This window comes from Cercospora beticola, chromosome 2, assembly GCF_033473495.1.
Source record: "Cercospora beticola chromosome 2, complete sequence".
Lineage (NCBI taxonomy): Eukaryota > Fungi > Ascomycota > Dothideomycetes > Mycosphaerellales > Mycosphaerellaceae > Cercospora > Cercospora beticola.
In genome coordinates this window covers 3,277,277-3,299,634 of record NC_088936.1, presented here as the reverse complement: position 1 = coordinate 3,299,634, position 22,358 = coordinate 3,277,277, and the positions used below count along the sequence as shown (strand labels likewise).

General features: G+C 52.9%; 13 protein-coding genes across 13 annotated transcripts; 9 read left to right on the top strand and 4 right to left on the bottom strand.

The window, feature by feature from the left end:
* Positions 1-608: 608 nt before the first annotated feature.
* Positions 609-4,338, top strand: RHO25_003215 (uncharacterized protein; the record flags this gene model as incomplete). Its single annotated transcript, XM_023598730.2, has 3 exons — positions 609-873; positions 932-4,155; positions 4,210-4,338. The coding sequence occupies 3 exons, from the start codon at positions 609-611 to the stop codon at positions 4,336-4,338; spliced, it is 3,618 nt and encodes a 1,205-aa protein (XP_023455584.1).
* Positions 4,339-4,738: 400 nt separating this feature from the next.
* On the top strand, positions 4,739-5,532 carry RHO25_003214 (uncharacterized protein; the record flags this gene model as incomplete). The annotated part of the gene is made up of 3 exons (XM_023598729.2): positions 4,739-4,801; positions 4,850-5,123; positions 5,183-5,532. The coding sequence occupies 3 exons, from the start codon at positions 4,739-4,741 to the stop codon at positions 5,530-5,532; spliced, it is 687 nt and encodes a 228-aa protein (XP_023455593.2).
* Positions 5,533-6,519: 987 nt separating this feature from the next.
* Positions 6,520-7,008, top strand: RHO25_003213 (uncharacterized protein; the record flags this gene model as incomplete). The annotated part of the gene is made up of 1 exon (XM_065602370.1): positions 6,520-7,008. One exon carries the CDS (start codon positions 6,520-6,522, stop codon positions 7,006-7,008), a length of 489 nt encoding a protein of 162 aa, XP_065458442.1.
* A 421-nt stretch (positions 7,009-7,429) lies between these two features.
* RHO25_003212 (uncharacterized protein) lies at positions 7,430-8,165 on the top strand (the record flags this gene model as incomplete). Its single annotated transcript, XM_023598728.1, has 3 exons — positions 7,430-7,471; positions 7,524-7,782; positions 7,843-8,165. 3 exons carry the CDS (start codon positions 7,430-7,432, stop codon positions 8,163-8,165), a joined length of 624 nt encoding a protein of 207 aa, XP_023455592.1.
* A 327-nt stretch (positions 8,166-8,492) lies between these two features.
* Positions 8,493-9,537, top strand: RHO25_003211 (uncharacterized protein; the record flags this gene model as incomplete). The annotated part of the gene is made up of 3 exons (XM_023598727.2): positions 8,493-8,654; positions 8,706-9,149; positions 9,205-9,537. 3 exons carry the CDS (start codon positions 8,493-8,495, stop codon positions 9,535-9,537), a joined length of 939 nt encoding a protein of 312 aa, XP_023455591.1.
* Positions 9,538-9,837: 300 nt separating this feature from the next.
* RHO25_003210 (uncharacterized protein) lies at positions 9,838-11,232 on the bottom strand (the record flags this gene model as incomplete). Its single annotated transcript, XM_023598726.2, has 1 exon — positions 9,838-11,232. The coding sequence occupies one exon, from the start codon at positions 11,230-11,232 to the stop codon at positions 9,838-9,840; it is 1,395 nt and encodes a 464-aa protein (XP_023455590.1).
* Positions 11,233-12,230: 998 nt separating this feature from the next.
* Positions 12,231-13,468, top strand: RHO25_003209 (uncharacterized protein; the record flags this gene model as incomplete). Its single annotated transcript, XM_023598725.2, has 2 exons — positions 12,231-12,687; positions 12,738-13,468. 2 exons carry the CDS (start codon positions 12,231-12,233, stop codon positions 13,466-13,468), a joined length of 1,188 nt encoding a protein of 395 aa, XP_023455589.2.
* A 146-nt stretch (positions 13,469-13,614) lies between these two features.
* On the bottom strand, positions 13,615-14,607 carry RHO25_003208 (uncharacterized protein; the record flags this gene model as incomplete). Its single annotated transcript, XM_065602369.1, has 1 exon — positions 13,615-14,607. The coding sequence occupies one exon, from the start codon at positions 14,605-14,607 to the stop codon at positions 13,615-13,617; it is 993 nt and encodes a 330-aa protein (XP_065458441.1).
* Positions 14,608-14,663: 56 nt separating this feature from the next.
* Positions 14,664-16,050, bottom strand: RHO25_003207 (uncharacterized protein; the record flags this gene model as incomplete). The annotated part of the gene is made up of 2 exons (XM_065602368.1): positions 14,664-15,368; positions 15,451-16,050. 2 exons carry the CDS (start codon positions 16,048-16,050, stop codon positions 14,664-14,666), a joined length of 1,305 nt encoding a protein of 434 aa, XP_065458440.1.
* Positions 16,051-17,157: 1,107 nt separating this feature from the next.
* On the top strand, positions 17,158-18,333 carry RHO25_003206 (uncharacterized protein; the record flags this gene model as incomplete). The annotated part of the gene is made up of 4 exons (XM_023598723.2): positions 17,158-17,196; positions 17,269-17,917; positions 17,970-18,120; positions 18,171-18,333. The coding sequence occupies 4 exons, from the start codon at positions 17,158-17,160 to the stop codon at positions 18,331-18,333; spliced, it is 1,002 nt and encodes a 333-aa protein (XP_023455587.1).
* Positions 18,334-18,501: 168 nt separating this feature from the next.
* On the bottom strand, positions 18,502-19,665 carry RHO25_003205 (uncharacterized protein; the record flags this gene model as incomplete). Its single annotated transcript, XM_023598722.1, has 1 exon — positions 18,502-19,665. One exon carries the CDS (start codon positions 19,663-19,665, stop codon positions 18,502-18,504), a length of 1,164 nt encoding a protein of 387 aa, XP_023455586.1.
* Positions 19,666-20,315: 650 nt separating this feature from the next.
* RHO25_003204 (uncharacterized protein) lies at positions 20,316-21,455 on the top strand (the record flags this gene model as incomplete). Its single annotated transcript, XM_023598721.2, has 1 exon — positions 20,316-21,455. One exon carries the CDS (start codon positions 20,316-20,318, stop codon positions 21,453-21,455), a length of 1,140 nt encoding a protein of 379 aa, XP_023456301.1.
* Positions 21,456-21,890: 435 nt separating this feature from the next.
* On the top strand, positions 21,891-22,254 carry RHO25_003203 (uncharacterized protein; the record flags this gene model as incomplete). The annotated part of the gene is made up of 2 exons (XM_023598720.2): positions 21,891-22,076; positions 22,132-22,254. The coding sequence occupies 2 exons, from the start codon at positions 21,891-21,893 to the stop codon at positions 22,252-22,254; spliced, it is 309 nt and encodes a 102-aa protein (XP_023456302.1).
* Between the last annotated feature and the right edge of the window lie 104 nt (positions 22,255-22,358).

Genomic DNA, 22,358 nt, shown 5'->3' with positions numbered 1-22,358 from the left:
GAACACAGTGTCACGGCGCCATTCAAGTTTTCACTGCTTGCTTGCGGAGCGTTCGCAGGCTCCTCATTCTACGCCCCAGCATCTCGATCGGTGTCAGATGCTGGCAGCGCCGTACCGAGCTCGCCGAACAGCAGCAGCAGCATATGCGGCGCGCGCTGTAGAGGAGGGTAGCAGATCACGAAGTGGTGATCATCTGCACCACACGCTGCTGGGAGCTGCTCCTATCGTGAACCCGGATCCTTCGACCGCTGATATACGTATGCCCATCTCCTCGATAGCGCACGCAGCACGCATTTCTCCTCTCCCCTCTCGCCTTCTGCACCTTCGAGGCTTCATCCTCGTCGCGGCGGCCAGCTGAAGCTGAAACCTTAGCCCTCCGTCGACTCGCCTCGCCCGAAGCTATTTCCCACGGCTCCCGACCACGCCGCCCGCCTCGTGCTCTGCATTGTGTCAGATGCCCACGTTCTTGTGAATTCCCCAGCTGCAGCTCCAGCTTGGGCACTATTTGTCGTCATAGTGGAAGCTGAAGTGCATGTGTCTGGCGCGTGCAGCGCCGAAGCCAATCAATAGCCTGTTTTGGCCTTAGTCTGTCTATTATTCTGGGCGGCATGTGTGGGCAACAAGAGAGCTTTACGGCGGATGGCCGACCCACCACCACCGATGCGCAGGACCACGCCGACTTCCTTTCCACTGCTCCCACGACGCGGCGCAGCTCCGTGGTCACCGAAGAGATGAGCCGCAGTCAGCACGACGCTGCCGAGCGGCAGTCGAGCTACGCAGACATGCAGGCCAGCCAGGCGAGTCTGCAATCCCAGGCGGGCGAGGCAGCACAAGGCACTACTCGGCGCCCTCGAGCTCGGCATCAGGATTACGGTATGGATTCGACTTTGTCTGATTGCAAGACAACGTAGCACATGCTGAGACAGTTTAGGCTCGATGCAGGGTTCATCCACGAGCGCGGTCCCAAGTGGAGGTCGAACTCCACAAGCATCACAACAAACTCCCAAACGACCCAATGCCGGTCCGCGAAAACCCTCGACGGCAGCACCGCACCGTGGAGACCTATTCTCAGTCGACGACGATGCGGTAGAGGTCGATGCAGATCTACGAGAGCAGAGAAGTCATTCCAAGGTCGCTGCACAGCGCGAAAGACAACTCAGACGAAGAGAGAGCACAATTCGGCGGCGAGTGCCTCAGCCCGCATTACCTCGAGTGGAGAGTGACGAGCAGGAAGAGGAAGCCGCGCAGACTACAGGCACAGACACTGTCAGAACAACAGTGAGACCCAAATCACCACTAGACGCCGGCGATCCTAGCTCGGAAGAAACACTCCAAGGCGAGGAGGAGGAAGAAGAAGAAGATGAGGGAACCCCAAATAGTGACGACGATGACAGCGCAGACTTGAGCGACGCTGAGAGTTTCACCCTCAAGGATCGACAACAAGCAATCAATGAAACACATCCTTTCGGAATCAGGATATGGAAGCCGGCGCTGTACAAGAAAAGTCGATCAGTGCAAAGAAATGCAGAAGGTGACATTCATAGTGCTCCGGGCGGCAATGTCAGTCGATGGCTATGGGTATTCAACGCTCTCTGGACATTAATATTCGGCTGGTGGCTAGCTCTGATCACAGCTGCTGGAGGAGTAGTTTGCCTACTCTTCAGCATATGCCAGGCCACGTCAGGCACGCCCGGGTGTCGGGAGTATGGCCGCGTATTGATCAATCTTGCGCACTACCTATTCTACCCTTTTGGCAAGTATATCTTACTGGAGCGCGACGAACAGTATCTGCACGAAGACGAAGGAGAAGGGAGAGACATTGCTGAATATGAGCGATGGCAAGCCGGCGACATTGAAGCTGGTCGCCTCTTCTTCGGACCTACAGATATCAATCGATCCTTGATCGGGCGACGTCGAGAAGAAGTACCTGACCTGGAGGACAACGAGACTGATAGCCTCCTTGGTCGGGCCAGATCGAGTTCGGTGGCTCAGCGGGCTCGGAACCGCACCAAGAAGCGATTGTTTGGCCGCGGAGAATGGACACTCGGCAGAGTGATATTCTTCCTCTTCTTCTACTTTCTGATCACACCATTCTTGTTCCTCGTCAGCGGAATCTGTTGGTTCCTCGTCTTCACGATCCCGATGGGCAAAGTCACGCTGTTACTGTTCTACCACTTGCGTCGCCACCCGCTTGCCATGAGCTTCCACACCGACAGCCATTACCAGCGATTTGATTCGCAACCACGAGGCAGCTCCGACAGCGTCATCCTGCTATGCACATATCGGGCAGTCGGCATCAAATACTGGAAGTACACAATCGACGGAACGAATATCTTCCTCATCAATCTTCTCGGACTTGTGGCCTTCGCCATCATCGATTACTTTGTGCTCTATGAGACTTTGCACATCGACACATGGTTCACTTCTCCGGGTTTTGTGTTCGTCATTGCGCTGGCATCGATCATACCGCTTGCTTACTTCATCGGCCAAGCAGTGGCTTCGATCTCTGCTCAATCATCGATGGGTGTAGGAGCCACAATCAACGCCTTCTTCAGCACCATTGTGGAGGTGTTCCTCTACTGTGTCGCATTGGATGAAGGCAAGTCGCAACTTGTCGAAGGCAGTATTATCGGCTCCATTTTTGCCGGTATACTTTTCTTGCCTGGACTGTCAATGTGCTTCGGCGCCATCAAACGCAAGACTCAGCGCTTCAACGTGAAGTCGGCTGGCGTTACCTCAACAATGCTGCTGTTTGCGGTCATTGCGGCGTTCGGGCCAACTCTATTCTACCAGTTCTATGGCTCTCACGTCCTCAACTGTCGCCAATGCATCGATATGCCCAACGGACCTGACGAAGAGCGTGATTGTCGCAGATGTTACTTCACTCAGGTACCAGAGCTCAACGATGAGTTCTTCATCTCAGCCGTCAGGCCATACGTCTGGTTCTGTGCCGTGTGCTTGTTTTTGTCCTACGTTGTAGGTCTGCTGTTCACCTTGCGCACCCATGCAGCTGTGATCTGGAACAATGAGCCTGAAGAAGAGAAGAAGAAGCACCAGGACATTCTCCATAACGGGCCTCACCCGGGACACCTGAATTTGCCGTACACTGCAGGCCTCGTTCAGGCAGACCATAATTCAGCAACCGGCAGGAAGCAGACCCACGGCACGATAAACACTGCTGACATTCGGTCCAGTCAAATGTACAAGCGGATACTTACTCAGAGCCTCAAGCAGGCTGGCATCACCACAGCCGGAGCTCCTGAAGGGAAAGACAACAAGAACACCGCTGCAGATGCCGAAGGACAAGGACCGCACATTGTGCCACCTAAGAGTGCTGGTAACGACACCACTTCTAGCAGCATAATTGCAAGTGGTCTCAGTGCTGAGGATAATCGTGCACTGGTGCAGCAAGTGGCAGAGATGGCAGCGACTGCTGCTACAATCGCCGCACGAGATGCCACCACCGCTCCACGTCGCGCCAGTCACATGGCGACCACGTCTGCTACCCCAACAGCGTCGCGTCACCAGTCTCACATCAAAGACAGCAAGGATGGTCGTCCGCCAGTGGGTTCCAATGCTATCGACTATGCCACTGGCGGGTTGGCGCCAGTGGCTGAGGAAGCGTCCGGTGGTCACGGCGGCCACGATGCGCCCAATTGGTCGCGCATGAAGTCTGCCGTTATACTGATGTCGGCGACAGTGGCCTACGCTATCATTGCCGAGATTTTGGTCGATACTGTTGACGTTGTTCTTACGTCTGTCAGCATTCCGGAGAAGTTCCTTGGTATCACACTGTTCTCCCTGGTGCCGAACACGACCGAGTTCCTCAACGCCATCAGCTTTGCCATGAACGGCAATGTTGCTCTGTCGATGGAGATTGGATCGAGTTATGCTCTGCAGGTCTTCCTGCTCCAGACGCCTTGCCTGGTCCTGTTCACTGCTATCTACAACAACTGGGTTCCAGGTGAGCAGCTCGCCGAGCACAGCTTCAGCCTTATCTTCCCGCAATGGGACATGGTATGTGTGCTTCTCAGCGTCTTCCTCTTCGGCTGGATTGTGGGAGAGGGAAAGAGCAACTACTTCAAGGGAAGTATACTTATCTTCACTTACCTCGTCGTCGTCATTGGCTTTTGGTTCACTGGATACAACAGTGAGGTAAGTACAAACATTACTGGGTCCTCACCTTCATCTGCTAACACGTATACGCAGGCGATGATGGGCATTGATCGCTTTGATACTTTGGCACTTGGCATTCAACCGCAAAAGTTCCACACGATAGGACAGTCAGGCAGTGGCATGGCTTTCCCGTTCCGTGTACGACCGAAGACAAAAGTTTGAGCTGTGAGGCTCGACGACTGAGTTTTGTGCATATTCTTGTCGATGGTGCGATCGACGTCGAGATGAGTGTGATGGCATAGAAATGATAGTGAGCGTTCAAGACATAGCGCAGGAGTTTTGCATGGGATGGATGAATGGGTAATGCATGGTGTTTATAGATGAGCTCTTCCGAATAGCGAACATGAGATGAATGCAACGATCATCACTTTCGGCACCTTCCAAGTGCAAACGGCGTTGACCTGGAATAAGCTTTGGGATGCGCATGTGAAGTGGCAGGGATGTCCGACAGGTTCGTTCTGGCATCAACACGGCAGCGTTCATTTCCACCACGCCAGCGACCAACATACGCATTCGCAAGGAAGAGACCGCGCGTGGTGCATTGTTCGGGTCTCGCGCGACCATGGCTACAAGCAACTTCACACTACAGCATCCCGACATCCACGTCGGGCTGCGAGACAACTCGGTGGGTGCTCTCTGCCGCACATTGAAGTCTTTGGCTGACGACCTCTAGCTCGCATACAAAGAGTATTTCGTGCTGGACTCGCTTCCTCACGACGCACCGTTCTTTGACCTGGGCCCGAATGGCTACCCGATCGTCAACATTGGCGAGCGATTTTGCCGCTGGCGTTCGGCACATTGGAGCGGACGAGTGAAGCTATGTGGCAGCAGCCACGTATCACGGACGGAGCTTTTGAAGCACATTGAAGAGCATCATGGACTTTCGCGGCAAGATCGGCCACCAATCAAGATGAACCACAATAGGGCAATGTGTCTAGAGGCGGATGGTGCGATGGCTACCTCCTGGAAGGCTTGGATCGTGATTGCGCTGCTGACCACTTTACAGGATTCTATCGGACCGTGATGAATCACGGGGCGCCCAAGTCTGTTTATCTAAAGGACGTGTTGAGGGAACAAGGTGACACGGAGATGGCGCGCCAGGAAGAGGGTTTTGCCCCACGTGGAACTTCGACTGCTGTGGCTCTACGCAACAATAACAATAACGTGGTCACCCAACCCGAGCCAAACGTTGAAGCCGATCTGGAGTCGGAATTGAGAGAGATTGATGCCGAGATTGTCGTGGAAGAGCTGAGAGTGAAGCGGCTGCAGGCCGAGGAGAGACTCGCTGAGACAAAGCTGCGCAAGGTACGCCTGGAGTGCAGAAAGAACGCGATGCGGAAGCAACGCGACTTGTGATGGACTTTACTACTGTCCATGACCGGCTGCTTTCAGCACACAGGGACAAATGCAGGTCAAGGCTTTTGTGCAAAAACCACGGAGGCGCGGAATATTACGACGACCGTGGACAGAAGACATGTTGGCGTCCTGTGCCCTTATGGGAAGACACTTCGCTTATCGTAGGCAAGACGTCGCGCGGTCAGAAGTGAAAAACAAAGCAGCGCAGAGCTTCCAAGTATTGGCACTAAGAAGTGGCTTCGTGGGTTAAAAACATCTACCTCGCGAGCCACATGCACTTCCCGTCGTGCCCAGTGTGCTTTGCTACTTGCCATTGCTGCTGTGGTCCGAACCGGGAAACGCAAACGAAATGAACGAATGGCCCCGGCACCGCGCGAGTACATGGAACATGGGCCTCAAGTGAACCTTGATCATAGCATTTAATAAGATAGCGGGGTTGTTCAAAGACTTCGTTCTGCCCACGACACGACCGCTTCCGAATAACCAGCTCACGCGCTCGAAGCGAGACAGCGTATATCGCATCAAGTATGACTACACGCAGGTACTCATTGAGCGATGGAAATTGTCACCAAAAGTTGAGCTCTAAGTCGGTGAGTGCTCCCGGACTCTGACCTCCAGCGAGATACTTATCCTCGACAGGCTGCCTATCAACAGTACTATATGTCAGTCTGGCTTCCTGAGAGCGCACCGTGTTTCGATTTTGATGTCAATGGTTATCCAGTAGTAGAAATCGGCGAGGTGTTCTGCCGCTGGCCCCGCAGAGCTCACAACGAGCGGGGCGGGATATGTGGCAGACGATTGACAACACGAAATGACTTGTTGAGGCATATCGAGGAGAAACATGGCGTAGACCGGCAGCATCGTCCAAAATCAGTACCGTACCACGACGGAGAAGCGTGCGAGCGAGCAAATGGTGTGACTCCTGCTTCGGATCTTCTTTTATCGTCGTGTAACGCTAACGGCAACGCAGCTTTCTACCGAGCCTTGATGAATTATACGAGCAGGAGTCCTGAACGCAAGGGTCACACGTTCGTTGACCATTTTGTTGCGGAACGAATGACCCCAGAAGAAGACGTCGCTCGTGGTGCGACGTCACCGACCTGGTCTGGCGATTCTATTGCAGCTGAGCCGAGGGAGGATGACCACTTGGATGAAGAAGATATCGGCCCCGCTGTGGAAGACAACAACTTCACTGTGGAAGAGAACGGCTTCACTGCGGGAGAACACAACTCCGGTGTGACAGGCAATGACCAGAGTATGAAGAATAATAGCTCAACTGGGCAAGAGAATGATGTCGATGAAGAACTGGAAGAGCTCGAGGCAGAGATAGCCATGGATGAAGTGCATGTCAAGAGACTGGAGGCAGAGCAGCGGCTCATGGAGAAGAAGCTGCGTAAAAGGCGCTTACTGAAAAGGAAGAGTGCGATGGAAAAAGCTGTCAATTCGAGCGTCGAGAACTCAATGCTGCGAGACTAGGGGACTAGGAGACTAGGCGCGGTGCGGGCCAAGAGTCCAGGAGAGTCGCAGATGCCTACAAACAGCCAGAGATCGGAAGAGGTGGCGCTCATGGGTCCCCACGAGCTGCATCACCGGACCCGGCTTTGGGACAAGCAGAAGATGAATCAGCGCAGAGCTTACGGATATTGGTATCAAGTAATGTTTGTCGCCTCATTGATGACTTCCACTTTTCCAGTCACCATCAGTCTTGGTCGTGATCGGTCCGCTGTGATTCCGGCGACGGCAGCTGGGAGCCAGATGGCACCTTCCATCACCAGCGACTTCATGGCGGGAGGCAAGTGCGCGCTTCGCCTCCGCGTCCGCGCCCACAAAACTCCGCCGCAAGAACTTCTCGATTCCTTTCTCATTATACACGGAATACAACTCATCGCTTCACAAAATGGGAAAGGGAACCTCGTTCGAGCGCCTACAGCGTGATTCTGTGAGCTCAACCCAACAGATTTGCCTGCGAACGCTGAGCTCACTGATTGTAGCCCTCGTATCGCGCCTACCTGGAACTCGAAAAGTTGCCCGACCGCGCTCCGGCATTCGAAAACGACGAAGATGGGCTGCCGCGTATCGCTATTGGGGAGCACTTTTGTCGCGTCCTGGGCGACGATCGCCTGCTCTGTGGCGCCAGACTCTCCAACACAAACGCACTCCGCACGCATCTCGAGGTTGTCCACCAAACAGACATTAAGAAGCCGGGCATGGGTTCGAAGAACACTACTGCAATGTTCAAGGACGCTGAAGGTATATCGTCGTCCAATATGGGTGCGCGACTTTTTCGAGGACGTGCTAATGAGTGTTCAGCATTCTACGCTCGGTTGATGGAAGACCATGACGCACCGGAGGTAGTTGTCGAAGAGGCGAAAGCACCTGCACGCAAGACATTGGGGAAGCGCAAGTCGATTGTGATCGATCTGACTGACGAAATTACCGAACCCGACGCCAATGAACATATCCCACTGCAACCTACCACAGAGCCCCCGACCAAGAAGTCGCTATCCACGGCACATCCGAAGCAGAAGCTGGAGTTTGAGCTGAAGAAGATTGCGCTCCGGAAGAAGATGCACGCTGACGAGCTGCGAGAACTTGATGTGCAGGAAGAGCTCGCGGAGTTGGAGGAGGATTAGCATGCTGATCAGCTTCACAAGCCGTGGAAGAAGCACTGCGGCTTCCACATGTATGTTCGACGTCGTGCGAGGCATGGTGACGGTATTTCTTGGACGATGTCAAAGTGATAGAAGTGGAGAAGGCCGTCACGTGCAGACGTGTTCGCTTATGGTTATGGTTGCCATGTCAACTCATCTCCGCATTTGCGGCATACCCTCGACATCCAATTACAATTGCAGAACGATGTCTGTGCCAACCAACACGTGCCATCTCGTGAGCTTCTCCCCTTTGTCTCACTGCAACCGACTCATCGGAGAGCACGGCAGACGTCTGGTTCGTCACTCGTCATGAAAGAACCGGTAGATCAAGACCATTACAGAGTGCTCGACGTAGCATACAATGCAACCGGAGCACAATTGAAAAAAGCCTATCATGCCGCGGCCAAGAAGCATCATCCTGACAAAGTGACTCCGACGAGGACTGCAAAGAGTACTGTGGCCTTCCAGCATGTACGATAATGTAGCACAATTTACTAGTGACTGTGTTGACGCCGACGACAGCTCCAGGCAGCATACGAGACACTGTCTGACTCGGCTTCTCGTAAAGCGTACAACTCACGATATCCAGCAATCAAGGCCCAATGGGACGAGTGGGAGCGACATCAGAAGACACGAATGGTGAAACGCCAGAGACGCACGCGCTTCACAGAAGAGATCGTCGTCCTCCACAGCGAGAACGACGAGTTCAAAGTTCATTTGCACTTCCTGACCGTGCGTTCTGCCTTCTTTCGAGATCAAGCTGAGATCGCAAGGCGAAATGGCATTGGTTTCACAGACGAGGACGATGTCGTAGCAGCGTATGCGCATTTCGTGTACCATGGTGAAATCTTCACTGAGCTGTCCGAAGCAGTGCTTGCAGCGACAGAGGAGGCCGATGGTTCGACGATTGTGAAAGCCGAACATGACTTCTTAGCGAAGCTTTATATTTTTGGCGAGAAGGTCAAGGTGCGTCAAAGGCGTCTTACAGGTCTTACTAGTTATACACACTCACAGAACACAGGACGACGCCTTCTGCGACCAAGTCATCACAACTCTCGCCGCATCAATCGACAGACGAGACGCGAAAGGTGGCCGCACATTCCCCAATTGCAAAGTCGTGAAAGCAATCTACGAACGCACTACTCCCGGCAGCCCCATACGACAGATGATGGTCGACATCTACGCTGAGAACTCTGGCCAACATTGGTTCCCGCATCGAGCATACGATTACTTCCATCCTGAATTCTCGTACGATCTGGTTCGAGAGATTCTACTGCACAAGACACAATGTCCTCCTAAGGGAAGAATCGTGGATCTTGCGCCAAGGTGGCATAAGCAGAGGGATTCCAAGTGAGCGTTTTGAGTGCGGGTATAATCTTCGGACTGGATGCTCCTTTCTTTTGCCGGATGATGAGGATTGCTTACTAAAAGCCCTGGCGCAGGCCGCCAGATGTACATGTTCAAGGCACGATCTGGCTCGGCCAGATGTTTTGCGAAGGCAAGCAAGCCCGTGATCTGGGATAATGAGGGAAGAGTCAATGATTGGCGGCTGTTTTGTGGATGCTATGTCCATAAGGATTCATTATTCCGTGTTTCGTACTTATGCCATGAATGACTGTTGCATGATGGAAAATAGTCATACTAGGCCATGTTATCACATCGCAGAGTCGCGCCTCTTCTTGGGCGCCCCAAATGTCTCTTCCTCGACCTTCCACTTGTCGCAAAGCTCTGTATACCTCTTTGCATATCCTTCATGCCTCTTCTTGAATTCTGGTGCAGTCTTGAGTTGATCTCGACCCACTTGATGGCGATGTGCTGCATCTGGTCCATCGGCAACTCGGACGAAGCGCGCATATGTCCACATCTCGGGCAGCGGGGTATGTTGCGTGAGGCCCTGCCCGCCGTACAGCTGCATGCAATCATCAATGATCTTGGCTGCCGTTTCTGGCACCATGATCTTGGACTGTGCAATGGCGTAACGACCAGCCTTGTTGCCTTTGACATCCATTGTGTGGGCAGCGTTCATTACGATCAGTCGCATAGAATCAAGCTGCATGCGCATCGAGGCAAGACGCTCGATGTTGCTGTCATAGTCACCAATGAAGCGACCACGGGGCTTCTTCTGGGGATCTATGCAGCGTAGAAGTGCAAGCTCGTAAGCACGTTCTGTTTGTCCGATGAGACGCATGCAGTGGTGCATGCGCCCAGGGCCGAGGCGGCCTTGTGCTATCTCGAAGGCACGCCCTTCGCCTAGGATGATGTTCTCTGCGGGCACACGCGCATTCTCGTACAGGTACTCTCCATGGCCTTCGGGTGCGTGGTCGTAGCCCATAATGGTAAGATTGCGGATCATGCTGAAGCCAGGCGTGTCTTTGGGCACGATCACCATAGTGTGTCGCTTCCAAGCATCGGAATTGTTTGGGTCGCTGCAGCCCATGAGGATATAAAAGCCAAGCTCTTCATTCCACTTGCAATTGCCATATAGCTTCCTTCCGTTGATGATTAGCCATTTCGGATCTTTGGGGTCCCGTTCTATCCGGCAGGAAATTTGTGTGGCATCGGACGAGGCGACGTCAGGCTCTGTCATTGAATATGCAGAAAAGGTCTCGCCATTGAGCAAAGGTTCTAGCCATTTCTTCTTCTGCTCTTCGTTGCAGTATTTTGCAAGCAGCTCCATGTTGCCGGTGTCTGGAGCATGGCAGTTCAGTGTTTGAGCTGCCCAGTAGCACCTGCCCATGATCTCTGCAGCACAAGAGTATTCTAAATTCGTGAGGCCTGGCGAATACTTGCCGAAGCTCTTTGGCAAGAACAAGTTAAACAGTCCTGCCTCTTTGGCGCGAGCACGCAGCTCTGTGATAAGCGGTGGAGTTTTCCAATTGCCATACTGCTTGAGCTGAGCCTTGACAATGGGCTCGGCGGGTATACACTCATTCTCAACCCAGTCGTGAACGCGCTGGATGATGTCTACGGCTTTGGGGGAGAGCTTCTCTTGTACCCATGCGGGGATTCGTGCCAGAGCTGGGTGCTCCAGAGTTGTATTGGTTGACATTGTGATGCAGGTGCTTCTGAGAAGATAGTGATTAGGTCTACATTACCTCTGAGCTGCGAAGCGTAAGCTGTGTTTCTACAAGAGAGCATGGCGGTCCAAGTGCCATGGCAAACGCGGATCAGTCGACACTGTCGTGTCGTGTCGTCGTCCCTCAGCCGAGTGCCACCGGACAGGAACAACGTGATGCCGTTACCGCCTGAGGCAGGAGGCACAGGCTTCGAGCTTCGGCTGTTCTCTCCATCAGTTCCTCATCTGCCCACTCCACAGGATCGACAACTTCTCTTATAATTTTCGGCTCCGAGCTACGAGCTGCTCTGCTCTGCTCTACTCTGCTCTTCCGTGTCGCTCGTGCAGGATCTCCTCCGTCAGCAAGCCTTCATGAGAGCGTTGCGAAGGCGCACGAGCGACTTGCAACTGAAGATCAGATCATCTTGGCGCAATTTCGAAGAACAATCATGATTCATCCTTTTCATTATTACAGCACCTGATGAAAAGACAGCCATGGACCGCGAACGACTCAGCGACGTGGGACGCGTCTTGGTATCTCTATCTGATGCTCGTACCCAGCTGCTGAGCCGAGGAGCTTGATCCGCTGTCTTCTCATTGACATGTGGCGCTGTATCGACAGTCGTGTGCCGCGTGCAAAGCGGAGGTGCCGTCTGCTCGCCGCTCGTTGCTCGGCCCATTTCCCAAAGGACACGCACACAGTCAGCCAAGTCGGGCGGTCAAGTGCGGAGAAGAGGCGACGTGAAGTCCTGCTCCGGATTTCTCCAGACGGCACCTGAGCAGGAACCTTCGATTTAACCTTATGCCAACAAGAATTTGATGCTGTGGCTTCGTGCTCATGCTCTGTATGGAAGCCTCGGTCAAAAATTATCTGAGCTCTCTCATGTGGCTGCTGTCCAGACCCACATTCTGGCTTTGCGTCGACTTTAGAGTTCGTCCGCGCAGCTTCCACCGAGCTCCCAATTCGTCCAGTACCTCACATGCCCGCTTTCATGCGCATTGGCCGTAGGTGCCACAACGCCAAATACCGCGGATGCGGTGGTAAAGGCACTGGCGAGAGCGATGAGGAAGATGGTATAGTAAGTACCGCGCGGGATGCACGCTTCCTGGGCTTTTTGCGCTTCTTGTTCCTCTTCTGCGTTGTCGTGCGTGAGTTGTACGTTGCTGGTCAACAGTTCGTAAGGACTCAAGCTTGTGAGCACCGAGATTGCCCGTCCGAACAATTTGAGGAGTACGCGCGTGACGCGTGTGCAAGAGTTACGATGGCAGCCCTGGTCGTGCTACAAGCAGCCCAATTGGGATTCATCACGCCTATAGGCGTTGTGAACACCTTGGAGGCGGGATCGCAGGTCAACGTCAGCTGGACATCGCCATGGCCCTTGACAACATTGCAGTTGTGGCGAGGCCCAAGTGCCGACGATGGTAGCTACACGGTCGACATCCTCGGAGGTTGGTATCGATCATTCAGAATTTCTGGGCTGCAACTGATTGTCTATCAGAGAACCTGCCTCCTACCACGAACTCGTATCCGTGGATGGCTCCAGGTGCAGAGTCGGAGGCCAACCAGTTCAGTCCTGAGGTCTACTTCAGGCTGCAGAAGAGTGATCTTCCAAACGAGTGCGAGCAATGTGTGGCAAGCAGCCCAGTCTTCACTGTAGCGGCAGCTGGAGCCGCGGCAGCACCAGCAGCTGTACCTTCGGCGTCTGATGATGCTACGCCTTCTGCGACCAGCGGAGCTGAGACATCGGCAGCAGAGGAAAGCACAGCAGCAACGACAGCAGCAGCCATGGCCTCAGAAACAGCCCCCAGCACGACCACCGAAGAATCGGCCAGCATGACTACCGAGGAGCCATCGAGCGTGACCATGGAAGCCGCGAGCACCACGACAGAGGCAACAGAATCGGACATGACCTCAGCAGCTGCAGAGACGACTGCAACCGAGATGTCTGCAAGTGCAGCAGAATCGTCGGGCATGACCACGATGGTTAACCCAAGCATCATCGAATCCTCACCCGATGCTACGGCCGCGTCGGAACCGTTCGTCTTCACGCCAGTTTCGATGTCTCAATTCGATCGCGCAACAGAACTTGGTCTGGGTATTGGTCTCGGTCTTGGCATACCCATCCTCCTCGTCGTTATGGGTCTCGTGGTTCTGTTGCTACACCGACGCGAGCGAAGGAGGGTTCAAGAGGAGCAATTCGAAGGCATCTTTCACGCACAAACACGATGATGATGATAAAGTACGATTTTCAACGATGATACAATGATTTGATTGATATAATGATGAGGGCTTGCAGAGAAGTCGACGATGTTGTTTAGAGAGTAACGAGCACGATTCATAAATATGACCGTTACGATGATTACAATTATAAGACATTACTCTACTTCTTTCGCAGTACGATCTACTCCTTCGTATCGCAGGCCTCCCACGAGGCTCTCGCTGCTGACTACCTTGTATCTCACTCTTGCAGCCTCTTGCCTCGTCATTTCGCCATCTCTGAACTCCCTTGACCGGTCAGGTATGTGCTCGAGGGCAGAGATGACGATATCTGTGAGAGATCGGTACGGATGCTCTGTGTCTACTCCGGCGAAAACCGTCGTGGCAATGGCGATGACCATGCCCATGATCGCGATCGCTGCAGCGAATTTCGATGTGCGTGAAGACATACTGTACGTCCAGGTGTAGTACCGAGTCTTGAAGATGATGGGCGGATGGTCCATGTTCTCTTCTGCCGATCTATCAAGAGTCTGGGGTGCAGGATCGACCGTGTAGTCAAGCATTGTTAGCATATATTGCAAGCTCTGTAGGAGTTTGCTCTGCAGGATGTTGAAGTCCCCGGTATCAGCTACCGCAAGAGTCTCTATCCCCGGCGCCTGACTGAAGGTCAATCCTATAAGGGCAGTTGAGCGGTTGACGGGTATCGTGCCACCGCTATCTACAGCCCATGTTGCCAAGAACCATTCTGGGTCCACAGGAATTGCCGCTCCGAGTTGAGGCAGTTGGCGGGTTTCCGCGAACGAAAGCTGGTTGACGGAGCTGGAGGGGATGTATACATATAAAGTATTGTTGCGACGCACCATATAGTCTATGGCGTATATCGCAGATGTAGATAAATTTGAGGTCCGTTGCTGCAGCTCGACAGTATTGGCGAACCGAGACATGTTGGCCGTTATAGATGAGTTGTCGATAGTAAAGAACTGTTCCCAGTCGCATTCAACCCCCAACGGCACTGGTTCATCGATGAAAGGTCGCAGGCAGTCTGGATCCATTCCCGATGGCAGGGTTCCATTGGAAAGGAAGGCAGTGCGGTCGGAGCTGTACACTCTAATCTCAGCTTCCGGCCCATCGTTGGTAGAATTGGCGGACATCAGGGGGTGCTCTATCGTAAAGCTCTCATTCTTGGTGTTTGGACCCCAGCCTGAGCCTACCTGGATGCACCGCGTGTAGTTGTTGTATACCGGTACTGATTCCCAGTCGAGGTTTTCGTACTGCTGGTTCCAGAAGAGTTCTGCATCGCCCACACTGGATAGCAACGGACTTGCCGATTCTCGTCCACAGTTGTTGTCCAGATCCAGTTCACACCATCTGGTGGTGCGTCATTGTCCTGTACCCACTCTGGAGCAGGCCATTGATTCGCAACAAGCCCGAGAATGGGCCCTTCACGTGTGTTTTCAAGTTCAATGGCCTTCTCAAACACCCTGTATCGCTGATATAGCTCCTCTGATATTGGTTCGTCGAATGAGAAGTGGTCATTGAGGTCTGCCAAGCTCGTCGTGCCAGTTTGCATTGCTTTATAGTACATCTCGTCATAGGTGAATTCCCAAAGTAGCTGTCGGTTGGGCACCCAGACTGGTACCGGGCTGCGATAGTTCTGGTCGTCGGTCATGTTCGAAGCGAAACTGATTGGCGCCTCGCTAAATTGTATTCCCCTACCAGCGAAGATTGACGACACAAGCCAATAGTCAAGCCGATAGCTAGATCCGGGTGATCTACAGGACCAGCGCTTCTCTTGCACATCTTGATCAGAGCAGCGTTGCTTCTGGCCCAACAGAAACCCAGACACTGAAGGCGGACTTGCAGCGTTGAATTCCTTTAGCTGTCCAGTGACATAATCCTTCGTTTCCAACCACTGTTGAGTGGGAAGCACGAGAACGGCAGTCGCGGGCCCCATAAGTACACAAAGCAAGCTCACTACCACTGATGTGATTCACAAAGATCCATAAAAGGGCGGATTGCTTCGTATTTCGAGTCGTTGATTTCGAGGAAAGGGAAGTCCACGTGCGTGGCCGAAAGATCTCGAAGAATTCGCCGAGTCGATATGCGCGCGTGAGGTATTCGACCGGTACACCATGATCCTTGCTGGCCATCCTCATGGTGAACAGGTAAACGAACCAGAGCGCAATCAAGGCAAACCAGATCTCCAATGCCTTTGCAACGAGTTGAAGGCTTCCCAGGAGATCGCGCGATTCTTTGCTGTACTTGGGGGCGTTTTGGGCTGCCAGTCCTGGATTCGCATCGTATGTGCCATTATTGCAGCTTCCACCGCCTGGGCACCATGCACTCTGTCCGATCTCGTGGTTCTTGAAATTCAAGTAGAGCAGAGCGATGATGGGAGCCAGCCACAGTAGTGAGGCGAGTTGCATGCCAAGTGTTGAAAGCCATGGCCGTGCCGTCAGGATTCGTCGACCAGGCTCGACGGGTTCGTACTTTTCTGACTCCTGCTCCTTGTCGGAGCCGCTGCTGTCCATGGCCATCGCACCCGCGTCGTAGCTGCGGGATTCTGGTGAGATACTCTCATACCGCACCGCCATTCGGCTTGCGCTGCACTGTTGCCAAAGCAAGCGACTGTCTCGCAGTTGTGCTTAATGAGAGGGTGCTGCAAACGTCACGATGGATCAGAAAGCAGCCCAAGACTCAACAATCGCTTCATCCTGCAAGGAGGGAGAGTGGTACAGTCGCCAGGATGGATCAAAAAGCAATCCAGGATTGTAAAGGATCGTTCAATCCTTCAGAAGCATCGACCTCCAATCGTTCACATCGTGTAAAGCCACAATACCAAAGTTGAGCCATAGGATGCACAGTGAAGTCAGGATCGCAAATCCATACTGATTGTGGTAGAGCTTGGCGGATCCTTCGATCGCTCAATCGAGAACCATTGGTGAGTAGGCAGTCATCATCGCCATAGTCGCGTCTCTCGTGTGGCATCTGCCGCTTTTCGACGTGTAATGGCAGAAGTTCGTGAGAGCAACGATGCAGATGGGAGGTGCGTTCACAAGCTTGTTATGTGTTCGGCCCGAGACATTTTGCTGCTCTCGATCATATGACCTTGCTCCAGCGCGATGAGCGATCCAGAACCAAATGGAGACTAATGTAGAACTTGATGTTTGACCAGACTGCTCTTCGTAGTAGATCATCGGCGTCTTGAGTGCCAGTGCAACTGGCATTGTGTTCTTTGTGTGTCCATGTGCACCAGTATTAGGCCGGCAGTGCACATGATGCACAGAAGTTTGCCTTGTTGTGCCTGGTCCCGGACGTTCCAGTCCGAAATTAAGATGTCGATAGTCCAATGAATATGTAATGGATGAAGCAGAAGTTGGAGGACGTCGAGTGGGACGCCTGAAGCTTGAGCCGAGAATCGGCAAACTTGCTGGGCAGGCATGTAACTGACAATCCTCCTTCCACGCCAGTCGCAAACCTCAACTTCACCTGATCTAACCGCTGACCATGTTGTACGACACTTACATACGGCGTACCAAGAAGTGGCGTGCTACTGACCCCTCTGCGGAGAGTAGTTCGCATCCAGACAGCTGCAGCAAGTACGTCGTTGCGAGGAGGTAGGGTAGCTGAGCTCTATATCTTCACACCCTCTGCGATGGCCGTTCCCGCCGTTTCCTGTTTCCAGAGACATAAGTATACTAATGAGTGATCACTCTGTTTTCCGGCCGGAATGGCTTGAGGTATGTGCTTGCAGTCGCCATTTCAGGCTCTGCTTTCTTTGAACTTGGCTGAAATTGCGACACGCACAATAGTTTGAAAACGAGCTTGGTTTTCGACCTCTACTGCTTGGCCCCACCTATGAAGATCTCTTGGAGCAATACAGACATAACCTGTTCAACGTGACGAAGAAATACGGCCTACCCTCGCCGGATGAGTCCGTTTCTGTCTCCCATGAGACCACTTCGACCGGTGTGCGACTCAGAGTCTACACGCCACCCAACCAAAAGCTCAACCAGTCCATAGTCTGCTACATTCATGGTGGTGGACTGGTACTTGGAACTGTCGAAGAAGATGATGTGTTGGTGCGCCGATATGCTAAAGACACTGGACTCGTGTTCGTCAGCGTCGATTATCGCCTTGCTCCTTATGATCCCTATCCGGCCGGATTCGGAGACTGCATTGATGCTGCCGAGTGGTGCGTGGGTCACGCAGCCGAGTATGGATCAAAGCCGGCGACGGTGCTACTGATGGGGGTCTCTGCTGGAGCTACACTAGCCATTGCCACAGCTCTGAACCTCATCTCGCATCGCAAGACGAGTCAACTGCAGGGCGTTGTTGCTATACAGCCATTCACCATTCATCCAGATGTAGTGCCAGGGGAGATCCAGCGCAAATACAAGAGCTACAACGAACATAACGGACGCTCTGTCTACACAAGAGCAGCGATGGAGACTCTGCTCGGTATGTCACGAACTCGGCTGACATGGCACAACGAGCTGACGCACGATGAAAGATCTGCACGGATCTCCCAAGACTGATCCATTCATCTTCCCGTCGTACTCCAGGCTGTTGAAGAAGCTACCGTGTGTATATCTATCCGGCTGCGAAGTAGATACACTTCGCGATGACGCTCGAATATTCAAGGAGCTACTTGTCGACGACCAGTAAGGAGATGGTGTCCTCGGGTGCTGTGCTCACTAATGTGCCTCTCTAGTGTTCTTCATGAGTATCACGAATACACCGGCCTGCCTCACTGCTTTTTTGCATACCCTTCACCATACTTGGAGAAGCCAAGAGAAGAATATTTTCGCAAAACTGCTGCAGGCATCAAATTTGTGCTCGAGTCGTCGGAAATCCCAGCGATCCCACTCAGCTGAAGCCCGGAGACATTTCCAAATTGCATACTTTTAAGGTCGGTGAACCTGTTAGCGATACTTGGGGTGGCGAGCTTGCTTCTATTTTGTCGCATCAATGCATTGATAATGAGCGATAGTGTGCATCTAGTTGAGAGTTGCATTTTGAGCGCGGGATTCGTTCGAGAAAAGTCATGGAATGATCTTAGCATCTCTGAAGCGTCGAAACGCAGTCCACCATATTTCCTCTGTGGTCGACTCCTCGGGTTTGCCTCCATGAGCCCATGCTTGGTGCATTCTCTCCAAGCTCAATTGTCTATCGAACTTCATGCACGCCAGTATGCCATGTCCTAGCATGTGAACACTCCTTGTCTCTTCAGCGCCAACAAGACCATGGCTGGCTTCCAGCTTCGCCCACTCGTCTCTATGGTCAGCTAGAAATTGGCTGGCCAGGAAGCCCTCTCCAGCTGGAGGTGGCGCCCCCTTCAGATCGAAGAACTTGCACAGTATTGGCCACCTCTCGGACCAGGACAGCGGTGTGCGATGAGAAGCTACGTTAAAGGCCTGTCCAGCACCACATTGCTCAGGATGCAACGCCGCATGAATCGCAAATCTGGCGATGGTATCCTGACCTGAATCATTCGACAAGCAATCCCAGCTTCCCAGTGTGCCAGGTAAGGGACATATGGCACCCTTGCCGTTCACTTCCCTGTATAGAGCAAGGAACTTGGCAAGCAGTTGAGCAATGCAGTAAGCATTGCCGTTTGGCACGAAGCCAACGATGACGTCCGGGCGTAGTTCACAGTATGTCCAAGCCTTGTCTCGACTGTGTTCTGCTAGCCAGTCTGTCTGCGCGCAATAGAAGAGTTTGCTGCGATGCGGCTCCGATATTGATGGAAGTTCTTCAGTCAACGGAACCTGGTGTCGAAATGGGAATTCGTCAATCAGATGTACTCCGTATGCCTTGGTCCCAGTCGCAAGAACCACGAACTCGAAGTTCTCTGACAACGCTTCGACCGCTGTTATGGCGTTGCTGAGTATCTTGAGATTGGTCGCAACTTCTTGATCCTGGTCCGGATTGAAGGTGTAGGCGAGGAAAAATACCGTGGTCACGGTCGCAATGTCGGTGACTTGAGCTACAAGTTGTTGCTCAAGGTCGTCTCTCTGCAAGTCAATTCCGCTTACGAGTCGCAGTTTGGAGGTCTCTGGCCACAGCGTACGTCCTTGAATGGGCCGGTGCGTCAGAGCCGTGATGTTCTCGAATGCTTCGGGATCTGGGTAGCCATTGAGCAGCTGATTGGTGACAGCCCAGCCTTGAATGCCACTGGCACCGAAGATGAGCGCATGTCTGCCCATGATCTCGCTCGAATGTGGTTCTCAGAAGGAGGAAAGCAGTTCACAAACCTCGCTGTCGAGTCAGGAGAATATGAAACGGAAATGACGAAAGGTCAGCGACCGCATCGTGTTCAATGATTATCTTCCACAAACATGGTCTTTGCTGATCCCTGACATGTTCCGCCATACTATCGTGCGGTAGACAGGCCTTACTCTGGACCTCACCTTGTGCATTTGCAGTTCCAAGACTGGCAATTGAACACGCTATCCTCGTCGTGGTGCCTGGATGCGCATGATTGCGAAGGGCCTTAGGGCTCGAGTGCGGCCAGCAGTTGCAAGTCGTCGATGGCTGCGCTCACTGTTCAGAGAACTGGTGACGACTTGGGGCTCGAGCGCACTCGCAATGTTGCCCTTTTGGAGGAGTGCTCGCGATGTGGTCCTTGAAGAGTTAGGGCACAAAACCTTCGACCCGAGCGAGGGTCGGAGTTCGGGCCACCGCTTTGCCGACCGATTCAGGATGACCTCGGCCTTCTTCTCCCATGGCTCTCACGCATTGCCAGTGATGCTGGTGGAGTAGAGCTCGCTTTTGTAAATGCATAGATCTACAAGTCCAGGAATCTATTCTGTGACCTCTGGTTGGTATTCGACATCTCATCTAGAACACATACAACATGGCAGGGCCAGTCCGACAACCAATTGACCAAGCGGCGTTAGAAAAGTACCTCAACCAGCATGTGCCCGAGATCCAGACTCCCGTCGACTTGAAGCAATTCGGTTTCGGACAGTCCAATCCCACATACCAGATCACCGCGGCCGATAGCAAACGATACGTCCTCCGCAAGAAGCCTCCGGGAAAGCTTCTGAGCAAGACGGCGCATCGGGTTGATCGCGAGTACAAAGTCATCGCCGCTCTGCAGGATACCGACGTCCCGGTTCCGAAGGCATATGTTCTGTGCGAAGATGACAGCATTCTTGGGACACCATTCTATGTGATGAGCTTCCTCGATGGTCGCTTCATCAAGAATGCCGCCATTGAAGACGTAAATGAGCACGATCGGCAGGAGATGTGGAGAGATGCGATACGGACGCTGGCGAAACTCCACCGCATCAATCCCAAGGACATTGGACTTGAAAATTTCGGGAAACCGAATGGGTTCTACAAGAGACAGATTAGGACATTCAAGAGTCTTGCGCAGTCGCAAGCTGAGGCGAAAGACAAGGAGACGGGTGAAGAAGTGGGCCAGCTGCCGCATTTTGACGACTTCATCGAGTTCTTCGGCCAAGAGCAGAATCAGCCGTACGATCGCGGGGTGTTGTTCCACGGGGACTTCAAGATTGACAATCTTGTTTTCCACAAGACTGAACCGCGGGTCATTGGGATACTTGACTGGGAAATGGTCACAATTGGGCACCCTCTTGCCGACCTCACCAACTTGATTCAAGGCTGGACAATATCAGAAGCTACACCTTCGTGGCCGAGGAAACACGCAGACCAAGCTTTCCTGAATCCTTCCGATCCGAAAAGCACTAGGAAGGAATGGCCGGGTCTGCCTGAGCACGCAGAATGCGTTGAATGGTATCGACAAGATACTGGCTTCGAAATCACGCAGAAAGATCTTGCTTGGGCAACCGCTTTCGCCCTGTTCAGAGACTCCATAATCTTTCAAGGCATCGCTGCTCGTTATGCCACACGACAAGCCAGTTCTGCTTCGGCGAAACAGTACGCAGAAGAGCGCGAGCCATTTGCAGAAATGGCATATCAGAAACTGCTCGAGGCGAAGAACAAGCTGAATAGCAAGTCGAAACTTTAGATAGCGCTTTTCGGACAACTAATGTTCTCTCGTCAACAAGTTTCTCCACCAGATCCACAACGACCGATATAGCACAATCACGTGCTCGCTTTTGCCAAATCCGTACCACTTTTTGGCGGATCTCGCTGCCGGTCTATCGTTCGCGTCCTCCTTGTCGGGACGAAGGAATGTTCTCGCCTGGTCTTCTGCACCATGGGTCTCGCCATTTTCTGCAGAAAAGTCAGCAGACATTCTTCGCTATCGTGACCTGCGAACAGCGATGTTCAACCGCGCGATATATCGCGGCCGACCACGGCTGCTGCAATTCCATAAGTATAGTTGAATGCGACTGTGGCAGGGCGACCATACTCACTCTCCATCGCCCTCTCACTTTTGCGACTTGAACTCACGCGAGCTCGGCTTTGCACTCGATTTTTGAAGCCGGCCTATTACAAAATGGATTTTTCTGCTACACCAAAGTCTGCCAAGAAACAGAAGAAAAGCAAGTCGGCTCCTGTTGTGACTGTGACTGAGGTCTGCGACGAGCACTATGGCTCCCATTATCGACGCCAAAGCGACATCCGGAAGGGTTTCCTGAAGTGGTTCAAGAGACAACACAGGAGTCAAACGTCTCAAAATGTGGTCAGTGCCCTTGTCGGCGCGCAACAATGCTTCACAAATTCTGACCCTTCATCAGAACGACAGCCATTTTTTCGAACAAGCCAGGGCATATGAGGTGGTCGAGCCTCTCGTGCCACTGCTCGTAACAGAGCAACGTCCCAAGTCATATCCACGGCCAGTATTCGGCGACTCCTTGTGATCGCTACAGACATAAGGCCACACAGCCACGCATTGCTCTGCCATTTGAGTGAAGCAGGTTGTGAAGCCACACCCCCGAGCTACGGGATTATCTACATCGTTTGG